Genomic DNA, 15,816 nt, shown 5'->3' with positions numbered 1-15,816 from the left:
AGAAGGAAAAATGGATGGTTAGCAGCATAGAAAAAAAATATATCATCCAATCAAGCAATCTTATATTCTTCATGTAATATAGTTATTTAGAAAAAAAAATCAGTTTTTGGTCAAAGGTGATGAGACAAATAATTTGGGAATTTCCTGACATTTGGGGTGTCCCACGGCCCACGATCCGATTAGAATAGATCCGCCCCTGCACTGAGAACAACTAGTGAGCTTCCCCTGAATTCTTAATTTTGAGGTATAAGAAGACACGGACATGTTTCTCCACATGAACTGAGGTGTTTTTACTGCATTCCAACAACAAAAACAAACACTGAAGTCACGTCGTTCTCAACAATCTCATACCGACACCGGCAATAAAAAGCACCCAGTCAATGTTGCGACGGGTCAACAAGACACACAGAATGGGGCGTAGATGAGATCGACGAAACGGTGGCGGGCGGGCAAGCGGGCGGGGATGCTCCACTGGCACAGAATCACTGCAGCTACTTCTCGCGACTTCACAATTATACTGGGCACACATCATGACCTGTTTATTATTGTCATGCATGTGACGCTGCTGTGATGCCGTGCCAGGGGCAGGGACAAGTTCAGACGGACGAGGCCGGTCCGACCTTCGCGTCTCGCCACTTTTGTCTGCATGAAAAAAAAAACGTTTATTGTGTTAATTTTCAGGATGTGATATTCTTGCAATTCATACACGTTCATATAGATAGATGAACTCATTTTTTTACGTCAGCATACAAGGTAAGCTAGGTGACTATATATGAAGACAACGACTAGAACTTTCACAGCACTGGCATTGGTTAATTTTAAATACAGTACTCAAGCATGGTTAGAGTAAGAACAGAATAAAAGAAACAGAAAGCCCCGAAACACAGAAGCTACAAGCTTTTTTCGCTCGTCTAAAATGTTTCTTTTTGTAGTTTAATGCCATGATGTACATATTTGTGTTAACCATACCGACAAATATGAATCTGGTGGGAACGTTGGACATCCCTTCAATTAATACATGACCATGCATATCGCTTGATTCTCATTATTTTGCGAAACCGAGACGCAACGGGTCACATGTGTGGAGATAGTGTTGTCTTCACATAGACTCGGGTAAAGGGGCGGGGGGGGGCGTTTAGTCGCTTGCTTCATGGTGCACATCCAACCTATTGCATGTTGACAGGATACAGTGGCCATCGTAGGGGGAAAGGGAAAGGAAAAGCTTGTGTGTGTGTGTGTGTGTGGGAGGGGCGGATTAGTTACATTGCGGCCTCAGGGGGGGGCGGTTGGGCGGGGGGCTGTGTTCCCAAGAGAGAAAAAAAAAGAGAGGGGGGGGGGGGGGGTCAGCTCCTGGACGACAGCCTTTGAATCCGTGCAGACCTGAGTGGTGGTGCCTGAGTTAGTCTGTTTAATGTCCGTCGTCCCTCCCACAGGTTTCGGTGCTCTGCGGACACAAAAGCAAATTGCGTTGCTGTCTGGGCCGGCTGGAGAATTTGTCTGACCTGTTCCTTGTGTTACCCTAGCGAGTTCTTCAGCTTCTAATGGACATGAAAAGCATGTCACAAGAGGGGGCGGGGGAGTGATACATTAGGATATGGAATGAGGACATATCACAGGAGGAAATATCTGTATTTATTTCATAATTCATATTGAGTGACTTCAATTTGTTTGTATTCCCAAAATTTTATTGCTGATGATCATTCTGAATTATTATTAATTATTATTCTACAAAGTTGTCTTTCCTCACTTTCTTCTGCTTTTCAACACGAGCTGCAAGAACATATACATATATATATTTTTTTTTCTCCCCATTGGACACCTATTAGGAAAGTATTCCAGAAATGATGGACAGGGATTTCCTCATCCTCTTTCCTTTCCTAACGAGCTCATGGCGGGCGGAGGGGTTTTGAGAACGAGGAAGTTATGCGGAGAAAGCCTGTCCGCTTGGATGTGGCATTAGTGGGACATCTCACTCTAATGGGAGCCGGGACGGTGATGCTCGGTACCTTGTCCACCGGGTCCAGTCCCTGCTCCGACAGCTGTTTCAAGGCACTTAGAGCAGCCTGAGAAGAGAGGGAAGAACAGATGGTGGAGTGAATGCGCAGGGAGGAAGAGAGCACCATTGAGTGGGAGGGAGGAGAGGCGAGGAGAGTGAGTGTCACCCATCAGCTGCTTTTCAAATAACACTTAACTCTGGGAAAGACAATGCCAGGCCAGCAGGACACTTTCCCTTCCCTCCGTGTTGTCTTTGGCTCCTCTGTCCTCTGTGTTTGTCTAGCGTTACCGCCTTAACATTTCCACTTGCTGCCAAGTCAATATGAGCGAGTGACTGATCTGTATGCCCAAATGCATGCTTAATAAACAAGGGCAGCCAATCAAGAGTCCTTAAGAGTTTTGGGACTTATTGACCAGCTATTGAGTTGGACCACAAATTGAAGGCCACTTGTAGAAACGGGCCCATCTGATGTTGTCCAGGCACGGCGGAGCATATTGAACATCTGTTCTCCCAGAACCCATTTCAAGGTTCTTTCAACACGTTTTCTGTCCATAACATTGGATCAGGCCTATCAGGTGGGACATTTGTGTCAATCAAATTAGCAGTCATAATGACAGCTTGGATTATACTTATATTATACTCGGTGGATCAGAAATGAGATAACAGACAAGGGAGGAGAACAGCGTCGGTAAAGCTTGAGTAAGAAAACCGCAAAATTTGTTAGACTTCAGATTATGAGAAAGCTCGGGCAGGAATTACAATTTATGAGTGAAGGAAGCAAAGGTCAAAATCTGGATTTTACCCATCAAACTGACAAAAGAAAATCTGCGACGCTTGCAACAACAGTGCAAGACAGCTTTGAGAAATTGTACTGTTGGGATTTATTTTGGATTCTTGTGAAAAGCTAATCAATGTAAATCACTATTAGAGCATTTTGTCTTTTGAATCACTTTGTATTTTTAGATGCTTGGTTATGAACAGGAAGATGTAGCAAGTGAAGAAATAATTGTCAGTAAAATTAACTCTTTGTTTGTTGTATTTATTCAATCAGCTTTCCCCCCCCCCCCCCCCCCCCCCCCCTTAGGTAAATAGCTGCGGCCCATCTGTTTTAGGATGTGTGTGGGTAGGGTGTGTTTGTGTGGAGATAAACAACCATAAATCAGTGGCCTGACGGTGGCAGAGCTGCTGATATACGACAGGCATGCATAAGGGCCAAAGCAGGCAATCTCCAGGACAAATATTGGGCCTATCTGTGGCAATGGAGGACAATTTTTAAATGATTATCACATTCTTCATCCAAATCAAAATGATATGTACATTTTTATGATCACAAACCCAAAAAGTCCCATTAGTCCTTCTTTCACCTAGTCTCTTTCCGATAATACCCCCGTGCCCACCTCACACATTGGCTCTATTTAGCTTCTCCTAGTTCAAAGGCTTGGACGAGCAGCAGTTGAAACGGGCCGCCGCCGCCGTCTGAGGACGATCTGCAACCGTAGCCGAGTTTCTGATGGCGAGTGACAAGAGCGGCTCATTTTTCTGGGCCTGCTGCTCTGTTAATGGCTTCCCCAACAGAGGCTTTGATTCCATCAACGCCTTAGCCAAACAAAAAGCCCGTTCTCCCAGGAGTACCATGCACTGGCCTGATAGATTTAATGGATTGTTGGATCACATTGACCCAGACAAATCGGACTCCTGTGTCAGATCTCACTGCAGGACTGCTGGGTTCTAGTGAAGGATAGTTAGAGAGGAAAGGCCAAGTTAGGCTGACTGGGGAGATGGCAAGAAAAACACAGGAGAAAAATACCTGCTTGAAATTTAGCTTATGATGTAGACCACAGGTGTCAAACCCATGGCACGGGGGCCAGATCCAGCCCACCACATCATTTTATGTGGCCCGCAGAGGCATAGTTTCTTGTTAAAAATTGTAAATATTTTTTTAAAACCCCACTTTGAAAATAAATTAGGAAATTATTTTAATGCTGGATTCTGTTGTGTGTATGCGACAATATGATAGTCATTAATGGCCCTACAAGGGAAAAAATAACTACGATGTGGCCCGCAACAAGAAATGAGTTTGACACCCCTGACGTCGAGAAGCTCCCATCATGCAATTCATATTCCACATGTTAATAAAACATGGGAACAGCAAGATGCAGGTGCATTCAAGTATAAAGTCAATGGGGGGGAAAGGAAGCAGGCTTCAGCTACCAATTGATGAATGATCATTGCTAGACAGTGAAGTGACTCAATTACATAAAAGAAACTTTTGTCAATCCATTTCAAAATCAATCTTGATACTCTTCTATTATTCCCAGAGATGTTAGACAATGATTAGTGAGCCTTGCAATAAAGTGGTGAGACTCTTAGACATGAAAAGCATTCTGATGAGAATGATCTAAGGGATGTCGGCTAGACTAAACAATGAGCAGAGTGGATTTCAAACAGGGAGCTTAATAGGCAGAAGCTGGAGAAAATGAGTGTCGTCTTTGTCGGACATCTAAAGTGGGATATATTGTGCTGTTTCCAAAAAAATTTAAAAAATAAACGGGACAATGTTCTTCCCGCCCACAACCGCAAAGAAACTGATACCAGTGGTCGAGCCTTCATCTCATGTTATCGCGTTGGTGATTCCTTTATCATTTATTCTTTTGTCATGAAAGTCTTGAGCTTTTTTCCCCAAACCCTTGACTTTCATTTAGTCCAAATTCCTTTGCTTTGCCTCGGCTCGTGTTTGCAGCCTGGACCGGGATCACAGAAAAGTTCCATGACAGCTCATGGGGAACACCTGTGTGTGCATAAGTGCTGCCAGAGTCGGCATCTATTTGTTAATACGCTGCTATATGTACATGGACTCTTGAGCAACTACAGAGAAAATGTAGTCAGAACTTCTCACCAAAAATGGCTTCCTCACTCTCTCTCCAGATTTCACATCCTCTCCCACATCAGAGGCATTGATAAAAGAAGCAGTGTGTGCCACGGCCCGACATGACGTTAATTCCTCTGAAGCCGTTCACATGTGCCGCCTGGCTTTTTTTTTCCCCGCCGTAGGTTTTGCTACAGCTGAACAAACTTCGCAATGAGGAAATGTATTTGATTCCGGCATACATCGCAGTTATGTGCGGACACTGCCACATTACAGTTATGAGAAATCCCAAAGGGGGATGGCATGCGGATGGATTTCTCGCTTCGCCGGTGGGTCCTCGAGGCTCCCCAGGGGAGCAAGCCTTCACTGACATGGGAAGCCATAAATAAGGGCCTGGGGCGATACGCCGTGTCATGCGTCATTTGGGCCGGAGAGGCCTGCTTTATCCCCCCCCACATCATTGAGCTGCTGAGCATGGCATCTCCTAGGGCGTAATTCAGAACATATGGGCAAAGGCCGAGGGCAGGCAGAAGCGCATACCACGCTTGAGCCTTGTCAGCGTAGCATCTGAGATGCTACGCAGACGCATTCCAAGACAGACGAGCAACGGTATGCCTCTTTGCGATTGAGAAAGAAAGCGGCCTTTACGAGAGCAATTCATAAGAACAAAAGACAAACGGGATCCGACACCCACGGAGAGCGAGTCAGACTGGGGAGTCTCCGTCTACTTTCGATATTGCAAACTAATCCCCGTGTTAGCTGATGAATCAGTGGCTAAATAAAGCATGTGATGAAAGTGAAGAATGAATCTGAGAAGGGCTGTGGAAAGTACCTTATGGCCTTGTGTGTCACAAATACATTTCCTAAACCTCACAAACAGAAGAAATCCGGGCCCACTTAAATTGAACGCAAGTTAAATTGGTTATTTCCTACATTTTTGGGGGTGGCCTGCCATGACATTTTCCAAATATTGTAACGCTGAGGCGATAACTGAAAAAATATTTGGTGGGAGATTGTGGAGTCAGCTTTATGACTGTGACGGTTCTTTATTAGCTGTCCTCTGTGACTTCAAATTAGTACTCCATCACATCACATCCACCTGCAGAGATCAATGTGTTATCTATGGCCCACAGGGAAACTCGCCTTTGTCTAATCCTGCGCTATTAAGACTCAAATTGCCCTTGGGGACAAACAGAAAGCTGTGGGAAGAAATGGACGACTTTCAGATGCATTCTTTAATGAGCAGAGCGATACTGGTCAGTCCCAAAGGGCGGCCCACTTCTCCATTTTCAAGCTCGTCTTTGGCCGGCGTTACCGTCGGAAATAGTCTTGTTTTGGCCCTTTGTTTACATGACGACAAGGTTTAACAGCAGGTTTCCAAGTGGAAGTTTTGAGACATGATCATACGGAGTGGATGGAGCGACCCGTAATTAAATCAAATTAAATTGGAGCGCTTGGTCAGAAATGCAACTTTTCAAACTGTCAAAATCAGGTGAGAAGATTTAATGGGGATGATTTGAAAGTGTGGAGAAGGAGCACCTTGGGAATGCCATCTACGGAAGGCTAAGGTGAGAGGAGTTAAGTGTTTTACTGCCATCTGCATGCAATAATCTTCATCCAAAAGGTGTCCCACTTTGGACAAGAGTGAAATTGGACGTTTGCTAGACAAAGACATCCGGTAACAAGAGAGGACCAGTTAGCGTTTTACATCGGCTTCCTCTCATCTCTTCCTGTCGCTCCCCTCCTCTCCGTGTTGACGTTGAATCGCCCTTGTACACACGAGGGACACGCTTGTAAAACCCGTTGTGGTGTTTTATCATTTCCTACGGATTGCCACCAGACCCAGACTGTTTCTCATTACTCCGTGCGTTCGATAGACTAGGTAGGCCATCTTAGTTGAGAGCCATTGGGTTTAAGGGAGTTCTTGAAATGTTATGAAAACCTGCGAGCGTTTCTACAGCAACTGGCACTGTGTGCTGGAGACACAGATTATATATCAAGCATGTTTACTGAAAACAATAAATTCCACCTTACTGAAATGAAGTTACCAGGTAGACGTCGTCTGACCGACCAACTGACACATCCAGGGGCTTTGCTAACTTGACAAAGATGGACTGGAATAAATAAAACTGGAATGTAATGGATACTAAAATCACACATCCCTTTTTGAACGGTGCGGCAGTTGTGTTGAAGAAAGCAGGGGTTTCAAGAAAAGCTAATAAACACGAGCGAAAAATATCAGCAGGAGCCCAGCAATATTATGGATTAGGTTTAGAGACTGATGTGATGAGCAAGCTCACTGACACGACACTGATGCAGATGGTGATTAAAACTCAATCAAGCTAAGCTAGATCTCCATTTTAATTTATCCAAAATGAGTTCAAATTCACTATGCTCATTCTGCCCCACACTAAAATTCCAGAAAATGGGCGCAACAGATGCGATTACCACATTTTTTTTTAGCTACTGATGCTGGTAACAGGAGGGAGTATTAAATCCTTTGCGGGCAGGTTTTTTTTTTTTTTTTTTTTTTGAGACGCCTCACAGCTTTTTACAGCATTGCAAACAGACAGTAAACACCAGGAAGGTGCTGCACTTTAACACGTGATTAAGAGCCAACTAATTGGATTGCAGATGGTAAAACTGTAAGGAGGACCGTAAAAGCCAACGGGAGACGGGCTGGGCCTGAGAGAGGGATCAGGACACCTCGGGCTGCTGACAAATGATCGAGCTTGGGTTTCTCATTTCTGCTGCCTGACTTGAAAATGCAAATAGCAGACTTTCTACGGTCCCCTCCTAAAAAAAAAAAAAAAAAATGGGAAAGTCTCCCCCCCCTGCCCACCATCCATCCCTCCATTCTTCCCCTCTCATGCAGTGGTTGCTCGCATGAAACAGAGGTCAGGGTACTAATGGAAGACCTCATAGCCTTGTGTGCTTCGAGAAACCCCCCCCCCCCGTCCTGTCTCTCTTATAAATCAAGCTGGCTTCATTGAGAAGGGTAGAATCCTCTGATGTCTCATTTCAAAGTCCTCCTAAAGGCTCACACGGTTCCACATTTACTCTGTGGGCACAGCAGAGAAATGTGTGTGTGTTTGGGGGGGTGGGGGGGATGGGAGCGAGTGAATGGAATTTGATTAGAGGAAATTTTGGGATAGAAAAAATAGAATCACATAACAAAGCCTGGCATGTTATGGAAAATTACAATATTTTTTCCCCCAAAAGACAGGAATACCAGGGGGCTTTGCATAGAACCTTGTGGAACCCCTTAATATAGGGGTGTTCAAAAATATGAAGTTTAATTTAAAACTGGTGTTTTTCCTTCTTTTCCAGAATGCTGAATGACATTCAACAGCAATGTGAAAGAATTTGCTCAACGTTTACCAAAATACGTTAGGCACACTTTGTGTTCTCAACAAATCTCAGTTAATAATCACTGACAGCGTGTCTCCCAAAATCCCCCATTCTTGCATTTGCAGAGCTTCGCAAGACCATGACGGTGCTGTTATGATGCAGGCAGGCAGGCACGCACGCACGCACGCACGCACGCACGCACGCACGCACGCACGCACGCAGTGTTTACACAAACCGCAGGAGTGTGTGACACCTCAGTCGTAACTAGTGTTAACCCCCAACGTGGCTGTTGTTTTTGAATGTTTCAAAATGTCTGCTGCTTGAGGCCTGAGAATGTGTTAACATCCAGATGAGAGGAAGGCGGTGGCAGCGGGGGAGCAGAGCGAGGAGGGCTGGAGGTAGAGGGGTGTCTCAGACAGACAGAAAAACATTCCCCAGTCGTTACGCTCATGTCCATAACTCAGTACGCTGCCACAAAAGCAGTGATCCTGACGCGGGGCTTTAATGACTGGACTCCAACCACTATAAGCGCTGTTACCTGCTGCTCAACAGTGAGAGTCACTTTGGGCCTGATTCATGGCCACAGATAGCATCCTTTAACTTATATTGAGTGGAAAGAATAAGATTTACACCTTTCTAAGTGGGAGGCAACTTACAAGGCTGAGTGATAGCCTTCAAATTCAGAGATAAACCACAAAAAAGGACACTCAGAGGTTGGTGACCTCACTACAATCCACATTTGTCCATAAAAATATATATAATATATTGGCTACTTGGGTAATCTTGTTGATGGGCAGACAGACCACACTTGGCCAGGAAGAAGGGCAAAAAAAAAAAAAAAATCTGCCTGTATTTGACTTGCCCCCAATGGCCACAAAGGTCACATTTGCATAGTGAGAGGGAGGAATTAGACTAAGAGACACCATTCAGGTTACATAATGTCAAATCAAAGCAGAAATACATTCCCACTGGCAAAGTAAAAAGCTAAATGCGTAGGTGGTAGAAAATGCGTTTTCTCCACAGGTGACATACATCACAGTTGTCACACCGCCAGACCGCAAAGCAAAGATTAGAAAGCCAGCCCTTATCTTGGGGACCTTTTCAGCGAGTCCCGCTATCACTCAGTGTCAAATGACATTAGTCTAATGAGGCAAAGATGCGACAAAGAGCGCTAGGGTAGGCTGACAGTTAAATGCCTCCCGTCAGGGTGATGATTAAAAGGAAGTGCGATGGGCTGAGGAATCGATGTTAAAAGTCGTACGCGAGGAATATCACACGTCGAGTAAAACACGGCTGCGAGGCCGCCGGCCAAACAACTCGGCCTTCTTGACACAGAGGTGATAATGAAGCTAACACTTTTCTTACCTTTACGCTATCACAGAGGTGTGGCTGATAGTATGATTTATTTGTATACTCACAGATGTTAATCTGGGTAGCAACACCTGCTAACCTCTGAAGAAACTTTTTCTTTTTTTTTGCACAAGTCACGACGTTTCTAATACACAAATAGGTTTTGGAAATATCCGTTAGCAGTTTGTCTTGAATCCAGCTGAAGTGTGTTTATTGACTTCCCCCCACAATGTCATCACTTAACAGACAAGCTAATGCTTCCAAAGGGCCACTGAGAGCTATCAACAAGTCTCCTAATGAATGGGCAAGTTCATGTTTATTCTGGGGGGGCAAGACTCACTTGAATCCCCCATTTCATCATCTGCTGTCTCAATCAATCTCTCATATCCCCCACTCAATCAATTTCTCTCCTCTTTTTTTCTTCTCTCCCTTTTCGCTCTCCTTTCTGGATGGGTAAGCCACCTCCTTCCTCCTCCATCATTCTTTCACTGCTCCTATCCACTCCCTAATCTTGTGGTTTGAAGGGTGTTTCCTGAAGAGGGCATGCATGCAGACGCATTTGAGTGATGGATGGTGGGGTGCAGTATGCTTGACGGTGGAGGTTCTGGCTTGCGAGAGAGGAGAGGTAACTAGCTTCTTGGAGGGAGTACACGGGAGGTATAGCTCTCACTCAGGGCCTGCGTGATGCGAGCTAATTACGATGGAAGGATGGGAGCTGCCACCTCCTACAATCTATCAGCGCCTTCATTAAATTTTAACAGGCAGGAAATTTGGAAATAACAAAAAACAGATTTTGGCTCGAACATGAATGCTATTTTTCTTTGTTATTTAAATTAGGTCAGGTCGATGGCTACTTATTGGAGCTTTCGAATTTATATACTGGCCCTATTTTAAGGTATCAGGCAATTTTGGAGGGTTTCAATACCAGCCACCGATAGTAAAATCTACATCAGAAAAAAAACAAGATTTTCTTTGCTATTTCTTTATCTTAAAATATTATACATCCAAAGTACTGACCCAAAAATCCCTACCCAACACTATTTGACCAATTTAATTAACAGCATTTTACATTGACAAGTGACAAAATCTCAATCCCAAATTTGGAAATCAGTGCTCCTAATTTCCAGGAAGAGTCAACGCAGAATGCAGCCTGCTATTCGATCACACCCAGTGATTTAGGATCCATCCAGGTGTGGAGTTTGAGGATATAAAGTGTAGACAGAGAAGCCGGGAGGACAGCTGCCTGCCTGCTTGGGTAACACTTGAGAGGGACCCCCTGAGAGGAGCCCAGCCTGGGGTAACGTCTGCACTCCAGTCGGGAAGGAGGACATCAAACGCAAGCTCACCTGCTGTTCTCCCGCGCTAGCTACACGGGGGTTCTGAGAAGACCATCACACCAAGGCATCGGTCCCATGGATCATCTGGCTGCCACTTTGTCACAAACATAGCAGACCCCCACAACAGAGTCACTGCCTGGCTAGTTGAGGAATTCAAATATTTCAAGGGATGACAGCAAATAGTTTCACCCACGTCAAATAAAATCATCTAGAATTGCTCATTCATTCATGTCACAGCTGACAATTTGGGAGCCGGGACCCCGCGGATGGCGGTGGCTCAGCTGAGGACATTATTGCACGCAATGAGACACACAAATACATAGAGAGAGCCACTGCGGTGGGAGACAACAGTCACCCCTGTCATTTTCGATTGCAGGCCGCTCATGTTGCATCAGCGACACCTCACGTCCAGCCCAGTGGGCCTCAGCCCCCCTGGTGTCTCACTGCCGCCACAGACTGACTGCCAGAGACTTACTTCAGCTCTGGAGAACAAACACACAAATGAGCCTTGTTAAAAAAAAAAAAAAAAAAAAAAAAAAGATCCAAATACGATCACAGAGCGATGAGCTCTAACCAATGTTATTCTTAACAAAACCGATCAAGAATTTCACGTTGCGCCACTTGTAAGTCAAAGCAGCAAAGTAATTAAAATGCTGAATTAAAAATGTCAGACTTGTTGACAGCTTTTGGTTTGATGCGAAGCGCCGCCAGTGTAGCGATTCCTTCCAGGCTTGCATGTGTTTGACAGATGCGACTAAACGGATGGCAACAAGGTCAGGAAGCCTCAGCTATGCAACTCTCTCAAATACACCCAAACGAATATTATCCCGTCAGGAATGTCTGCACAAAGCTAAAGAGTCGTGGCACTCGAGCACAGTGTTGTCTTTGGCTTGGATGCTTCTCTGTGCTCGATGAATAACAGCGCATTGTTAAAATGACAGATCTGACAATCAATAGCCGTGGCCGCAGCTTTCACAATACTGGACTTGCGTCTCTTGTACAAGAGTTGTTTTTCCCTTCTTCTCGACAAAAATCACAATAGATCAATAACTGCTGTTCATCGTTGACATCTATTGTCTATGGGAAAGAAGAACGCAAGCCAAGGCCAACAAGTGCCACGCGAAACAATTGATTGGCAAGCCGGAAAAGAAAAATGAATGTGTATTCACAATGCGCAGGCCAGATTGAGGTTCAGAAACCAACTCACATTTTTTAAATAATTTCTTTGATTGTATGTGACTCACACAAACTTAAGACATTCGACCAAGTTTAATAACTGGCTGCCAAACGCGCATACAATTAGGTCAAAATGTCTAAATTAGCCATTAAATTAAAATTTATCCCAAAGGCTTTGATGACTAACATTTATGGAAACATATTTTCTCAATCCATTGTTAAAAGTAGAGATTTGTGTTTTTGTCACGATCTGTTCGTTACTGACGCGCAGCACAAAGCAATCCAACAACTTCCTGAAATAATTCTCTCCCAGGGAAAATAAATGTAAATGCGACAATAAGCGAGAAGCTGTTCCATTCTATTTACAGCTAGCTCAACGGCGCACGTGACCGTCTAGGTAAACTGCCCAAATCTATCGGGCCTTTCGGCCTACTTTGTTCAAGCGTCAGTGTTTGGGGGGCTGCTGATGCCGAGCAAGCCCTCATTGTCGGGTCTTCCCTTTGTGGCCATGCTCGCACACTGTACAGAGGAAGAAAAGGCCTTTCCTAACAGTCGGTCATGCCCCAGTGCTCCTGGCAACAACAGGTCCAGAGGACGCAGACCTGCCTGGCCCATATTGGCTCGGCTCTGCGTTAGCGGCGGCAGCGCTAGCCCCCTTCCCTGTTCAAAACGGGGACGGCCCTTTATTAAAGCTTTGAAGAGTGCCGGACAAAAGGGCGTCCTATGTTTAGATGATAGAATGTAAGCAAGTGGTTTTCTGCTTGGCCAGCACAAGACAATGAGTCTCATTTTTGAATACAAGGCGTTGCAACGCCAGAGTTGCAGTGAGAAAACCAAACAAAAAGGAGGGAAAAACCCAAAACCCCAAATGAAATTTACAAAGCATTTATTGATAAGTATATATGTATATATATATATATTTTTATATGGCTGATATTTTTACAAATTTATCTTAAACTCATATCGTACAGAACAGCTATAAAATTAGAACCACTTCTGGCAAAAAAATATTTTCAGTGAACATACCTGGTCATGGCTCGCTTGGAGGGTGCTCCCGGTGCCGTGAAAAGTCATTTGCACAGGAGAGAGTGTCAGATAGGTCACAAAGTCCTTGCCACTCTGCGCATCGCTGTACTGCACCTGGAAGAGGTCAAAGACAAAGGGATGAAGTGTTGGCGCCGTTTGAGAAAATACTTGGGCTCATTAGAACATACTTGAAATGTGAGATGGAACGCAATGTAATGCACAAAACGCGAGATGCTGAACTGAGGAGGAGACGGGCCAAGAGTGCTAGAGTGTGGAATGCCACTTGAAATACGGAGCGAAAAAGCGGCTGCAGAAAAAAACTCTTCTGACAGGTTCATAAAATCAAAACCTAAGGGAGATCCAAATATATACATTTGATCTGGTATTGTGTGGTTAATGCCATGTAGAAAAAAAATAAGAAAGGAGGCATGAATAAACAGGATGGAAAATGCTAAAAATGGACTGAGGTGAAGCTTCAATTCATGAAAACAAAAAGCATAAGATTGTTTTTTTTGCTTCTTTTTGCCCACCCTTCACAATTCCCTCCGCTTTTTTTTTTTTTTTTCGGGGTCTGGGCTCTTTGGCTCATTAAGAGAATTTAATCTGGGAACATTTGTGTTGTGGGTCCGTAGTGCCAACTGACACACTATGTGATGTTTGACTGTATAAATAAAGCTCACAGGCTTCCAGCTCCAAATTCTGGATTAGAAAACAGACAAATTTGGCAGGTCACCAATCATCACCTGGAGGTATTTCTTTCACGGCAGAATAGTTTGAAGCGGCCCGATTACTTCAAGGCCCACATGGGACGTCAGGATGAGGCACCGCGGCGCCGCCACCGTCATTTGTGATGATTTGGCCCAACTAACGAGCGTTGACAACAAACTAGCCCCATTCTGTGTCGGAGTGCGTGTTCGGAGGCATCTGTGAGCGGATGCATTTTAAACAGGCCTAACTAATCATCCCAGGTCTCAGCCTCTAATCCACTTCCTTTACAGACAAAAGGAGGAGGAGAGTTACGCAAGGCCTGCAATTGATCGGCAGCACTAATGTGGAACGACCTCTGACATTTGGCCTCAAAAGCTGGCTCCGCCTCAAACGCTCCTCTCTTCCAGCGAAGAGCATGCGGGAAACCAACTGCGTTGGCATGCCGAAAACTGTACACGATATTAATTGCGCTGTACACGGAGACCCGAATCCATTCATCATCCGCGTACAAGACTAATGGCCGCCGTCCAGAGAAAGCCCAGATAAAAAAGAAGTACCTTTTGACTATACTTTAATAAACGAGCCCTCTCGCTGGAGGAATGCTGTCATTGTTTGTGAGAAGCAATTAGAGGTCCTCGCCAAGCCACTTCAGAGGGGACCCCGGGGGTCAAGAGTGTTTTAAGCACATTGTTAATATACCTTTCACTACGGCTAATGGGAGCAGATTGAGGGTAAGCACAGCTGGTAGTTGAGGGCAAAAATTAAAACTTGTAAAACAAAGTGGAGTCAATTATTAAAATCGAAAAAGAAAAAAAAAATACAAAAAAGTACCTTCTGTTATAATTGCAAAGTGATGGAATCAGCAAAGATATTTGGCTGGCTGGCAGTTGGGTGGTTGTCGACGGCGCTGAATCAAGCCGCGCTGCGCCAATTTGTGATTCCATTAAGAGTTTAAACACGAATGATGGCGGAGGTGGCGCCGCTCCAAGATGGACGCCGACCAGCCTGCCAATGAGCTGCGCTGACGTCTGGTGCCTGTGGCGAGCGCTTGAGTCGGATTCACCCTCATGGCTCAAGTGACACAGTTCTCATTTTGGGCCCCCCCAGGCCAAATAACGAAAAATTAATTATCGATTATGGTTAATGTGTTTTATTTGTATACTGCCGTGTTGGATATATGTAGGAATTAAGGATAAAAAGATTTAGAAAATAGCTACCAAAAAAAATAAAAAAAATAGTAAGCCTGCTTGTGCTTGGTGGTAGTTAATAAAAAGCAATTCAATGTGTTTTTTTAAGAGTGCGTCAGCACGCGTGTGAATCTCCCTAATTTACAATTGAGATGGTTTATCAGCTTGAGTTTCCGCTGGTTGCCCGGTAACGTCATGTTGGTTTTGGCGGGGGAATTTTTGGAACACGTAGTCATGCATGAAGATGCACTAACCGGTTCTTAGTTGTTGTTTTTTGTTAGTAGGGAAAGGAAAGAAAAAAAATATATTTATTCGTTCAATCATTTAATTCTCACGAAAGCGCTTGGGGGGACCGGTTTGATTTAAAAAAAAACGTAGTGTTGAACACAGGCAAGATCAAAATGATGCTGAAAATACTATTCTAGCATTTGCTAGGTTTAGATTTAAATGTTTGCAAATGGGCTTGATTGTGGCATAAAAAAAAAAACAATGGCTCAGTTTTTCCAAGGCCACCATGTCGGCAGCACGATGGCACACTCAGCCAACAGTGCATTAACTGTCTGATTTATATCACAGACAAAAGTTGTTTTCCAAGATTGCTATTCACAGAAATATGCTACGCGGTGCAGCTGGAAGCCATCACCTACTAATGGGCTAGGATAAGCCTTCTTCCCAAAATGTATTTTCTCAAACAATTTCCAAAGTAAACAAAGAGACGAGGAGTGAGGTGACGACAAGAAGGGCGCTGCTCTTGAGTCTTTGGACAAGATGGCCCGTTTGATGTGGATACAAAGAAACGAGAGGCGGCCTTGGAGATCG

At 44.5% G+C, this 15,816-nt stretch overlaps 1 protein-coding gene across 5 annotated transcripts in view; it reads right to left on the bottom strand.

Annotated features, from left to right (window-relative positions):
- Nucleotides 1-265: 265 nt before the first annotated feature.
- The window catches only part of stau2 (staufen double-stranded RNA binding protein 2), a 45,279-nt gene continuing 29,728 nt past the window's right edge, over nucleotides 266-15,816 (bottom strand). For 2 of the 5 annotated variants that reach the window (XM_088363905.1, XM_088363906.1), the window contains exons 13-14: nucleotides 13,103-13,216; nucleotides 266-642 (exon numbers count right to left, since the gene is read on the bottom strand). In XM_088363905.1, the coding sequence (XP_088220031.1) occupies nucleotides 529-642; nucleotides 13,103-13,216 (228 nt within the window). In that variant the 3' untranslated portion in view covers nucleotides 266-528. Of the gene's footprint in view, nucleotides 643-1,270; nucleotides 1,445-2,006; nucleotides 2,064-10,751; nucleotides 11,383-13,102; nucleotides 13,217-15,816 lie in introns of those variants that run through there. The other 3 variants (XM_088363907.1, XM_088363908.1, XM_088363909.1) reach the window with 3 other exon arrangements.

This window comes from Syngnathus floridae, chromosome 20, assembly GCF_059516105.1.
Source record: "Syngnathus floridae isolate MCC-2025c chromosome 20, RoL_Sflo_1.0, whole genome shotgun sequence".
In the NCBI taxonomy this organism is placed as follows: Eukaryota; Metazoa; Chordata; class Actinopteri; order Syngnathiformes; family Syngnathidae; genus Syngnathus; species Syngnathus floridae.
Note: the sequence above shows the minus strand (reverse complement) of the source record. Positions and strands in the feature narration are given on the sequence as shown.